Here is a 13,502-nt window from a genome sequence, read left to right as displayed (position 1 = left end):
ATATAGTCCAAGAAAAATATAAAAGTACTCATGTGCACACAAGCATACATCATACTTTATCGTCGTATAATAAATATATTATACGTATATAAAACGAATAAAGACATACAGATGTTTGTAGGACAAAGTGTAGAATATAAAAAACCATAAATTGTACAGTTTTGTTAATGTTTTCTTTTTTGATCACTTTATTTAGATATAAATGCTCGTATACACATAATACACAGGGTGATTCGTGTGAATGTAACGTAACGTGGATCAAAAGTTTATCTTTGTTGTTTACCCCCCCCCCCCCGTATTTCATTGGATACGGCACGTAAAAATAATAGAAATATTAACACAAAATTCTCACATTATTAAGAACAACAAAAAACGTCTTAGGGAACGTCTAGAGATCATGATGCAGACATGCAGTTTGCCGAATACATATTATTATTATGACGTGAAATTGTCTTTTGTATAAATATAATTGAACACGCAACTTTTGAAAGCCGATAAGATGCGATAACCTTTGTTTGATCATGAAATTTTGCTTTAAACTTTTTTTATTTAAATAAACACAGATTAACAGATTGTACTTCGAGATAAAAAAAAGTATACAGCAAAATGTTTTATCGATAGTAAAACGTACATAATGATTGTTTTTAACTGCTATACGCGATGTCGCGGTTTCAAAATAAAAAATAACTGAAGAAAATAAAAATCGATAATCGCGTATAATATCATAATAATATCCCGTACCTGCCTATATACAGAGAATAATAACATAATACTTATATACCTTATATTATTGTAGCCTATATTTGATGCATATATACCTAGCATTCGAACCACCGTATAAACACATTCGCATTCGAATACACAGTTCCGTTACGTAAGCCACTCTCTCAAAAAAAAATATTTAATATAAAGTACCCATATCATAATATATACTCGAATAACGCGCGTATATAGTGACTATGCAGATTATGCATATTATATGCGCATAGGTAGGGTATGTGTTATTATTATTTTTAAGCGAGGTTATCGTTTAGCAGATTTTTACCTCGCGCGGTGCCAAATTTCACGGCCGACGAGCGACAGAGCGATCACGTACAAAAAAAAAAGGAAAAAAGATATACACGACATATATCATAAAATATATAGGCAGGCTCTACGCCGAAACATCCCCAGAGGCGAGGCTATGTATATATACACACACACACGGTATATAGCGGTACTGGTATAAGGATGCAAAGGAGCGTGGGATTCGAAAAATAAAAGATCGTTTGGAAACACGAACAATAAATTTATTTTTTCCTTAAAAGTACACCGCTGCCGCAATATAATATTATTATTTAATTGTATTATTATGTGTATATTTTTTATATATATAATATACTCGCGGAATAATATTACGCTGTACGTGGAATCGCGCTCGAACTATAAATAGACACCTCATGTATAATAATATTATATAGTAAGTGTTGTATATTATGTACCGTGCATTTGGCCCGTTGATAAATTGCCGGGTGTGGTGGCCCTGCCTGTATATATTACATATATACCTTTATATATTATATATATATATTGTACTGATGGCGGCCGGTTTGTATTATATTATACAAGTGTATATATGTATATATATATATATATCACACCGAACACTATATACATTATACACACTGAGACACTCCTTCGATTTGCACGCAAACACACTTTACAACAATAACGACACAGTACACTCACACACTGCCAACTTTATTATGGAATAATAATATGATAATTTTTTTTCTATTTATTTACCTTTAAGTCCCCTAGCTCAATAATCTTAAGGTACATTATAAAATAACCATAATATAAGGCTTGACGAAAAGATTTACAAGATTAACAGAGAGCACCTATAGGTGGCTAGGTATTATAAGTAGGCACAATAGGTACTTGGTGAACGCTCTTCCGCTATCCCTGCTGCAGCGACTTACAACTACGATAATATTATTATTTGTTTATTTATTTTACACATGTCATGTACCGACATAATATACGTCACAACGATAGGTTTACATAATAATTTAACAGTGTTAATAATTAAAACATTGCTCAATACGAATGTGTATACGACGCGACGAGGAGCGTGATTGGGTGAATAATAGGTATATAATATTATAATTACGTACAGAAGAAAATATAGTAGTGTCACGACAATAACAAGTCAATAATAAGATTATAATAATAATATAATATAACATAACCTTTGTTAAACATAATAATAATTATATAAGAAACAATTTTATTCAGGAAAACATCGCTATCAAAACTTAAACACAAGTAACATAATATTATACTATATATAGTTTTTTCTTTTTACGAAAAACGGACGAGGAAGGGACGTATGCACGCACGTAAGTAAATTGAGTTGAAGGTTTAGTCGTTTTAAAAAGCGAGAACCGTTTAAAATTAGTATAACGCCGCAGTGGTTCTCAGACAAAACGAATAGAACAACTTAGAAATAAAAAAAAATAATTACACAACGAAGTTATGATTGGCGGGGTAGATCTTTATTACTAGTGTCTCTGCTCAGTATAGACGAATCGATTGGTAACCATATGCTACTTCAGACTTCAGAGAGAGGTTGATACAGCTAAAATATTATATTGTACAACGATTAATAATTAAAGTGAATAATATAATAATAATAATAATAATATAACAAATAAAAAGTTATTCACACTGGCGTTATTTGTTACATATAATTTACTCTTACTCGGTTTGTTCAACATTTAAATTAAAATTATTAATATATATATAGGTATATATACCTAACAATACTTTATTCCTCGTAGTGATTATCTTGTACTTGTATTATACACCTTTAGCTACACCACTGAGTACTGACATATATAAAATGTATAGATGATCGATGTATAATAGAACAATATTTTTTATTTATTTAGAACCAGTAATATATCACTTTTGTTTTTATAAACGTTCGGTATATTATTATTATTATTATTATTATTATTATTATTATGACATATATTAATACGAGTTACCATTTTTTTTTAATCGTAATGGGTTTCAAATGTTTTTAAAGCGTTATTAATGGGCAAACTGTCATATCACTTCACTTCATCTCTCTCAGGCAAGCCATTGTTGTAACTAAATATTGAACACATATTTAGTTTATACTGATCCTACGATCTCACGAAATATTAAAAACTACCTGTCGTCATATATCATGATGTTAACTGGTCATCATGAATAATGCCTCATTATACGCATTCATGAATAATATTTTTTCGGATTTTTTTGCTATACTCGTAGAAGCATTTTTAAATGTTTGAATTCGATCATTTCGGTTTTGGACACATGTGTACACAACCTACTTATCGACTGCGATTTCTTTAAGTGTAAATAACTTTATTTTTTTCAGAACATAAAACACATGCGTATGGACACTATACAAATAAAACGATGTACGTTAACCAAAATTGAACCATTCTTTAGTTCCGAACCAGATGCTACACTTAAGCGTACAGTTGTGTCTCGTTGCCAAAATATTATTTGATTACTAGATATTTGCCGTATACGTTGTTGTTAAGCATCATAAATTCATAAGATTAAAAATATCGCAGTCTACCACTTGTCTATAAAATATGTGGTGTGCGTCGGTTATAATTCTTAACAATTTAGGGCAAATTTCTGTTTCAGTGATATGTTACGCAAAACAAAATATGTTTTATAATAAAATATGGTTTCATATACCCGTCTGATAAAATAATAATCCTATTCTTATATAATCACATTAAACTAATAAATTGTAACAATCGTTTATTATTCAAGGAATTTGTTCAAAACATGTACTCACTTTTCAATAAATATCCATAAAATGTTACTATATGATGTTATATATTATAGTCAATTCAATATTAGGCTAGAGAAAACAATTTTTCAATGTGGGTGTACCAAATTTAAAAAATAAAAATGCGATCAACTTTCTAATATAAGTAGTGCATTATTTTCTTAAATTATTTTACCATCGATAATGTATACCATAACCTTATCATGTATAACCCATATGGGACGAGTTATAGAAAATTATATAATAGATAAAACAAGATATAAAATAATTTAACGATCTTTAATCTTTATGAAAAATATAATTTTTTACCAAATCTAAGTTAACTTTAAGCGTAGGGTATAGGACCTACTACACATCAGATCAATGCAAAAATTTAACAAAAACGAGATGTCAGAATGATTAAAAATAATTAACAAATGATAAATAGTATAGGTAATAAATTATCATAATAGAAAATACAAGTGCATTTTGTGAAAACACATTCCAAACATATATCATAGATGTATATATATTACAGCCAACCAAATATGCAGTAATTCTAAATAATTTATTCGATGTAGGTAGACATGTTTATTTAACTTTATAAAACCTACTGAACACTGTCAAAACCACCCTAGGGCCTAAGTCAACGTCGAAAGGAGCACGTTATATTATAATATAATATCTAATCAAGATAATTATACACATAAAATATGTCCCGACAATAGTGCGTGATTTACCCCAAGCTTTACAATATCACAGAGGTTGCAGCAAATAAATTCTATAGGTACAGGCTCGATTGCACCTATATTTACACGTCCTTTACCTATATAATATTATTATTACTATTGTAGTATGCCTAATATTATAGCTATGGATAAGACGGTTTTATGAAACGATATAATTCGCACATCACACGTATGGCACGAACACGAAAACACTCGCAGTAAAGTTGCACAACAGTCAGGAATTCGTTAAGATACAAAAACGGGAAATTACGTTAGAGACATTTATTTCGGATATATACATTATTATTTTGTTTACAATACAAAAATAAAAAATAAAACGTTGCAATATTTAAGTGTGTAGTCTGGAAAAAAATTACTCGTTCGCTGAAAATAATAATAATAATAAAATGTGCGATTTCGAATGGAGAACACGTCTAGCGCGGTGGTGCGTTTTCTCTCTCGTCGACCCGATGGGTGCGCCCAGGTGACGGGTATTACAGGTATAATATATGTACCGAGTGCTGACCAGACAACAGGGCACCTTATAATATCATAGCTCAACAACATCAACAACAACAACAACAACAGCGACGACGACAACAGCAGCACAACTGGTTCTCATCCGTTGACCGTCCGCGGCCGTCCTTTCAAAAATATATAATATCTAAGGCCACACAAGCGCAGCAAGTAAATTCACGTGTGTGGCGAGCTCGAAATCTGCACGCGCGAACACCGGCGACGACGAACGCATTCGGGTATATAACATATATTATAATATATTATTATTATTATGCATATATGGCCGTCTGACAGCCGGAAGCGCGGAAACAAGTGTGCGAAAAAAAAATTCCCGACGATAATATAATATTATAACAGGTATCTGCTGCTCCAGCTATATGTATATAATACCGTAGGTCCGTGGACCATAATTTCTAAAAAATAAGAATGGTGTCGGTCCGTCAAGGGAAGAAGAAATATATTTTGTTTCCCGGCAATGCAGGAAATTGTCCGACTTCCAGTTATTTATTTCGCAAAGCACCTGTGTGGATTGCAAAAAGATTGTAACACGTTGACGAACATGGCTGTAATGGGGAGTCACTCTAATTGTATTGTTAATAGTTTTTAGAGATTTTTTTTGTCCGAATTGTTAGTAAGTCACAATTGGACATTTAGTTAATTTCGAAATTGGTGAAGCCATAAGAAACTCAACTGCTCCAGCAGTTGTGCCATTTTATGACTTTTAAATATATAACCGTTATAACGGTCATGTAATTACGACTTATTCTATTACAACTATAGCAGTTGACCATCAACTGTTGATGTTTTGAATTAAACGAGAAGAAAAACTATCCAGAGACTAGAACACAGCTGCTATATTTAATAATAATATCGAAATATCAAGTCGACGTTTCGAGAAATTCGTAAATATCCTGAAGTAGGTATTATGGGCCATCGAACGGAATATTAGTCAAGTACTCACACGTGCGACGGTTATTAATATCGCTGACAACTAGGCGATAATATTAATAAGTAGGTACTTATTGCAATAGATTTCGATAAACATGTGTAGGTAGTAAAAATCAATTACACGTCCGGAGGATTTGTTAGACAATAAATCAATTAATTTTGTATGTTTTGTTCGAGGTTTTGATGCTTTGTATAAGTCGCGGTCAATAAAATTGTTGATTTAATCCCTGTTGGCTGTTACATGTACCTAAGTGTAACAACATTTTTATGACACTGCAATAATATATTAATCGAGTTGTTATAAATGCTTGAGTGGAAAAATTGAAAAACATAATATGAAATAATGATGATATATAATTTTGTAATATAATAATTTATTACAAAACTCGTATCATACAGAATAATAGACCTTTTAGACAGTTAACACACAATTTCCACTATTACGTACAATGATTCTGTACGAGATAAAAGTTTATAATAAATATAAATATAATATGATAAAAAATATCTTTGCATCTACCAAGAAAAATAATTATCATTATAATGGTCCTATTATATTTGTACCTACGTGAAAAAAAACCATTTAAATTAGCTGCTAACATTGTTCAAATTATCTATAGAAGTAATAAAATAAATATTTTATTATACTACACTAGCAGCAGGCAGATGATGTTTAGGCACGAACAGATAATATAATGGTTTTTATGTTATTATTAAATGTATACTATTATTATTATTATTATTTATTTATTGCATTCACCTACTCTTTTATAGGTAATACACTAAATTATTGATAATCTCAAAAATAATTTCACCTTACATAACAGCTGATTAAATACCTACATGTACATAATGCATACGTGCAAGGATTTAGATTAAAAATAATACTTAAGCTAAATAATGCTTCATGTTCATCATTTCATCAATAACACAAACGACTGCTTTATTATTGCCAAAAGTGGTACGTCATAAATATTGTTAAATACAATTGCTAGGCAAGGGGGTAATTACTATGTATATATAAACACATTAGAGTTATTACACACACAAATGTCAAATACACAATATATGTAGGCACCTACACGAGTACGTGCCGCCAGAAATAATGAGTTGAAATCATTAATATTATTTCGGATAACGAATAAGACATAATGTATACATATTATACCTCCTTGATAACGCATTTCAGAAAATGTATTCTATTTATTACAATTTTGAAACAGTTTTAGGTTAGATAACTCATCCACTCGGAATTATTATTTTAAACCATTTATTAGAATGGTTAGGAATTTAAATTAATAGATCGATACCAAAAATATCCTGCAATGTAGGTTAGTATATTGGTATACATCCTATAATTAGTGTTTATGCTAACTATAGGTATATTGATAACATAATACTGTTAAAATATAGTATGTTTTAATATATTAATCTCAGAGCTGAGCCAAACAAAACGACGGGATGTAATACAATTGTCACGTTTCGTATACAAACATATATAATATTTCGTTTTGCATGATGATAATTATGCGGCTCATAACAATTTTCGTTTTCAATAGGTAATTATTATTTCGAAAGGTAGGTAGTCGCATTATTATGGTTAGAGTTTATGAATAATTAAAATAAACTAATAATAATAATGGTATACCTAATAACAGAGCAATACCTAGAACGTGTATTCGAAAATTCTGACGCGTAAAGCATTATCAAATCAATTAAAAATAGCTTGGTAATTGTGGAGGGATTTTTCAGATTCGAACTCTGTACCAAAACCCGCGAGATGCCCTTTAGCTGACCCATCGATGTATAATAATTGATTTTTTTTCGTCCGTTATCGAAAACGATTCTTCCAAAATAAAAAAAGAAGTAAGACGACCACCAGAAAGCGGCGAAGCGTCTTCTTGGGTTATCTGAACGACCGTCGTTTTTTTTTATAACGCGTCGTAAAAAAATTTCGAAAATACTATACCTAATAAGCTTTGTGTTTCCTCGTAGCGGACAGGCGTGTGTTGTCTTTTCGTAATCGGGCAAACATGCTAGACGCATAATGAATAATATTTGTTCGTTGTAAACTTATAAAGCTCCTCGGGAAACAATAATATACCTACAGTATTGCATTATGACGCATTGTTTGATAGCGATAAGTCGAGCTACAAGACTGTCAGTATAAGCAGGTAGCCTATATACAGTATGTGTGTATTCGGCACGTGGATTAATATGGTACCTACGATTGTGTTTTTCGATCTGTCCAAATTGACGTTAAATGCAACAGGCGCGCGCGCCAAGACTCAAAGGGCGTCACATCCATACTTCAGGAACAGGAAGTATCCGCAAGAAGATACATAATAATAATATGAGACGTTATTCAAAATATGTCATTTGAGTTTTAAATCGTCAAATCCTTAATATTATAATACTACATCGAACACGCACGGTCATATACTCATATGGCTCGGTACGCCCAACCCGTCTCGTTGTCGAACAAATCGATTTCATACCAAATAGTAATGTGTAATATAGACGTGATAGATATGCCCAAATAATATTATTAGAATTATTATCGTAGGACCGCGTGTATATCGCCCCGGGGGTAACACCAACGCACCACGAGCGTTATTATAAAATACTATATACAGACGAAGTCGGACCACTTTGCGAACCATTCGACCTCGTCGTCTCGGAAAACAATAAAACAACGTCGTGTATAGTGGTAGTAATATTATAGTATATTAGTAGTAGTAGTAGTAGTAGTAGTAGTATTAGTAGTAATAATAATAATAATAATAATAATAATAATAATAAAATATAATATTGATGTACATTGTACGTTTGACACGTATATGTGGGTATTAGTGTGTAAAAACACCGCTGGCCCGAGTGTCACACGTTGACCTTCGGAAACGTGCCCGAATTACTGTGTAATTACCAAACGACCGGGGCGGGAAGAAAAACGCGCACACATACAAAATGCATGCGCACGAGCGGCAGCGGCAGCGGGGAGAGAAGGTGGACTTTTGTATCGAAATTACGTAATTTCGGCGGAGCGCAATGTGTGAAAAAAAACCGAAATGCCGTCATCGTCGAACAACATCTTCGATAACGTACTATAATATTATAACGTGATGATAATAATATAATAATAATAATAATAATAATAAAAATAATAATAATAAAAATAATAATAATAATAATAATACCATAACCATAAGATATTATAAATTATAATAAAATATAATAGTAAATATTGTATTTTGTAATGTTCAAAACCTATGCGGGCGGCGCCTCGAGCTCTCAATGCTGTTTGGGTGGCCTCCGCCGAAAATGTCACGGTCAAGATTGTGCGTGGTGTGGTGTGTAGTCGTGTGTATTATAGTTGTAGTCGTGGTGTGGCGTGATCGGGGAATAGATTCGGTTTTTGTTTTTTTGAGTAGGTTTCTCGGTTCGCTCGCGTGTGCTTGTTGTCGGACGGACATGGTGCGCTCATACACACACTGACCGTCGCATAATCGTAACGTGCAACATAATATAGACGAGCTACCGACGATACCGCGATATACCTACCTGCGACCTACCTATACGTTTCGCGGAGTCGCCAAAGTATGCCCGTGTCATATAATACTATATACGTCTTATTATATGGTTGTATGATTATATATGGATGTTGCCGTCGAAACGTTAACCCATATTGCAAAAATAATATTATACCTAAAGCCCCGCATACAGATATTCCACGAAATCATTTTTTAAGCACTACAGGTTCGTCATTTATCCGTCGTGTTCGTGCACATTTTTAATATATCATCGGCATACGCTTATATTTTTTTCTCACAATCACTCATCACAGACGGACGCGACCGCAACGACGACGAGAGGCGCATCTATCGTGTTATTGTTTTATTGACACGACGTAATAAAAATAATATTAATTAATAATAATTGACGACAATCGTTCTGGTCGTCGGCCAGAAAATCGAAAAGACCGCCGACGCGTAATAATTGCACGAAAACCAAATAACATTATTGTTATTTTATTAATTTATTATTATTATACTAATGGACGGGTCATCGGTCAACGAGCCGTGAGTGTGTAGTCGCAGAGCACTCGGAGACAGCATAATAATAGAAGGGACACCACCGGCGGTGCGACGCAATTTATTTATTTATCTTTAATAATAGCCGTTAAAAGACACAATTAATACAATATTATTATTGATAATTTATTATTATTTTACAAATGAAATCGTTGCAGTATATATAGATGTCATTCGGGAAACGTGACGCATGCAAAAACTCTCGCGCGGGGTCCAGCCGATACGCATAACCATTTCAAAAAAATATAATTTAAACGCGAGCGGCGGACCACTCGAATACACGACAGACGCAAACCAGTTTCATAATTGTATTATAATTACCTATGTACATGGTGCAGGGTATTACCTATATATCTATATACCTACATATTTGGAGTACCTGCGTATAGCAACGGTATATATATTATATTAATATGTAATAATATTTTCAATTTTGTATATTTATTGTTATTATTAAAATGTTTAATGCTTACCCGTCAGGATCAGCGTCCGGGTTGACATCATTGGAGGACCGATAATAATTCTGAATTCATGCACGGCTCGAATACCTGTAAACACAAAACGATTATTTTCTTTGATCCGTCTCGTCACGAAAGCCGTGAGATGTAAACTCTACACACACGTCATGATATTAGAAAATAATATGCACACACACGTAAACGCGGTAAAATTTTAAAACGTATAAATTATCAGTGAAAACGGCGGACGCAAAAAACAAAATTTCGAAACGTCTTAACCTGACGTGAGGGTCGAAGTCGGACAGGCGACACAATAGAATACAAGAAGAAAATAAAACGTTGGCCTCAAATATTAGGTAAGACCTATACCTAATAACGATAAAAAGTAAACAATACAGAATAAAACTCGAAAACGACGGTAGTCGTCGACCCGCCAATGGCTTTTACTTACTGGTCTGCCAAACGATAACGTATTTGATTTGTACCCGTCAACGACGGTCGTTCCACAGGCCCGTCCTGATCGTGTATTTTATAAAATATTATCACTGTTCGGACAACTGGTTATCATTAAACATAACCTAGAAAATGGCCGTCGGCGGCGGGAAACGAGCGTGCCGAAACACCGACCGATCACCGCGAGCTGCAGCAGCTGATGTTGATAATATTATATTTTATTAACGCCTCGTTATAATATCGTGACGATGGATTAAGTAAGAGTATATTAATGTTTAAAAAAAATTAATAAAGCAAGCATGTATGAATGCGTTTGTCAAATTTTTGAAAAATAATGAATGTGACTCGGCTCGGAGGAAAAATAAATTAATAATACGACGGGAATACAACTATTGGTAGTGATAATAATTTACGGCTGTTGTCCGTTTGGGATATTATTATTATTACTATTATTATTATTATGTTATAAATTATACGACGTGTTAACGCGTGTGCGACGAGCGCGCGTAACGTGCACAGATCGGAGACTACTACTAATCATTGCGGTTGCGACTTGCGGTTGCGGCGGCGGCAGCAACAGCGGCAGCAGCAACAGCGACGACGGCAACGGCGGCGGCGGCGAGCAACAAGTTGTTGTTATACACACACACATATACACTTATACACACGCGCACGCACATTCGCCGCACACACGCGCACTTCCTGAGAGTGATATGATTACTATTAATAGACCGGTGGCCTCGATCGTTGCCGCCGCCGACGAGTGCATCCAGTTCTTGATAACGGGGCGGCGCAACGGCGGTAAACAAGATGCGACGCCATCTGTCGGCCGGTTCGGCATCGTACGTCTCGTCGTGAAATTTTCCGGCGAGATTTTTCAATGGGACTGCCGGACCGGTCACCAGCATCGGACGCGACGACCACGGGCGAATGCGATTGAAAGTGTACATTTTCTTTTTTTGCCAACCGATACCAGCCTTTTCCATCAAAAGCGTGTCTTTCCCTTTTCTACCAGACGAGGAGATAGCGACAACACGTTTCCACCAGAACGTCCAGAACAATCTTTTAAGTTTTTACTATTTAAAGCTGGAATACAGTAAGTCCATTTAAATTTCAAAATATTTTAAAATATTGATATACACTTAAAAATATATTTATTTATAATTTATATAGGTTCCTAGTATATTAAATATTATATTATATATGAAGGCCCAATCCAAAATATGTTAAAGCTGAAACAGACAAAAGATTCAGTAAATTAACATTTTTTTTAAAAGTTACAACAATTAAAAGTAGTAAGAAAATGACTTCGAAATAATTTAATCAAATAAGGATGATGGGCCTTTGTTGGCCAGCTTCATCACAAAGGATTGTTTTTTTGAAAACGTGTACATGCAGGACAAATGGAAATGGTATTTAATATGAATATTATAAATTTTAGTAAAATAATTTGTATTTTATATAGCAGGAATCAATAGAGATAATATATAACTCGATACAGGTAACAAAGTATATAAGTGACTAGTGAGTTTGTCGGATATGAGTACCAATTATATATTACATATCTGCAGTTTATAATAGGTATCTATCATAAAAATGTTCGTTATATATAATTATTAATGTTACCTATATTTAAAAAAAAAATCGTTAAAAAGGTTCAACAAATTAAAAATAAAAAGCTAATTAAAACTAATATAAAAATATAATTTTATTTTTGTTTATTTAGAACACATATTTGGCGGAAACGAGTACTTTTGTATAATTACAAGAGAATCTGAATTGGTTCCCGTTTGAAAAAGGTATTTTATTAAGTTGAGCCAAATCGGATCCCGTTTGTGTTCAGGTCAAATAGTTCCAATTTTCATTTTTAAGCATTCTTTTGCAATAGTAAATCATATATGTATGTATAATTGATAAAAATATAAATTAGGTACTGTAAAATATAAATGCAAATAAACTCAAAAGCGTGTACGATAAATTGCAATAAATCTTTATGTTAAATTTCGAAGTAATTATGTAAGGAGAATTACCTAATCATAATGTATATGTAAGGTATTAGCTGTACCTATAATTATTATGACTTATGAGTACTTCTATATTTGTGGATGAGCTACGACCAGCCAGCTCTGGCTCTCTAAGATGCTGTACTAATAGATATAATAGCTGCAATCTTATATTGTGCAGGTATATATTTCTAAACGTAAGATAAACTTAAGGAATTTAAGATAAGCAATTAATAAAACATTTGGTCGAAAGATGATCTCGATGGACCGTCTTGGTGACGGCATACGACACACATTCTATAGTATCTATACACTTTGTCCAAAGAGAACACCCCCCGATTCTGAGACCCCCCTCCACCGCGTCACCGTGCTATCGAAACCAGTTTTCACATGGTGGGGTTTCGCTTGGGGATGCGTAGAAAAACTGATGTTGGTCGGCCCACGATGCGTTCTTTCGCTGGATGGAGTATTTATTACAGGAG

The 13,502-nt window shown here is 33.3% G+C and overlaps 2 protein-coding genes across 3 annotated transcripts in view; one reads left to right on the top strand and one right to left on the bottom strand.

Annotated features, from left to right (window-relative positions):
• LOC111032007 (receptor-type guanylate cyclase Gyc76C-like) overlaps positions 1-10,654 on the bottom strand; it is a 41,162-nt gene extending 30,508 nt beyond the window's left edge. For both annotated transcript variants that reach the window (XM_022312162.1, XM_022312163.1), the window contains exon 1: positions 10,580-10,654. The gene's annotated coding sequence lies outside the window, so the exon portion shown is untranslated. The remainder of the gene's footprint in view (positions 1-10,579) is intronic.
• Positions 10,655-11,668: 1,014 nt separating this feature from the next.
• LOC111032012 lies at positions 11,669-12,429 on the top strand. Its single transcript, XM_022312168.1, has 2 exons — positions 11,669-12,113; positions 12,191-12,429. Exons 1-2 carry the CDS (start codon positions 11,731-11,733, stop codon positions 12,204-12,206), a joined length of 399 nt encoding a protein of 132 aa, XP_022167860.1. The 5' UTR covers positions 11,669-11,730; the 3' UTR covers positions 12,207-12,429.
• Positions 12,430-13,502: the final 1,073 nt, after the last annotated feature.

Source organism: Myzus persicae, unplaced genomic scaffold (genome assembly GCF_001856785.1).
Source record: "Myzus persicae strain clone G006 unplaced genomic scaffold, MPER_G0061.0, whole genome shotgun sequence".
NCBI classification, from domain to species: domain Eukaryota; kingdom Metazoa; phylum Arthropoda; class Insecta; order Hemiptera; family Aphididae; genus Myzus; species Myzus persicae.
Note: the sequence above shows the minus strand (reverse complement) of the source record. Positions and strands in the feature narration are given on the sequence as shown.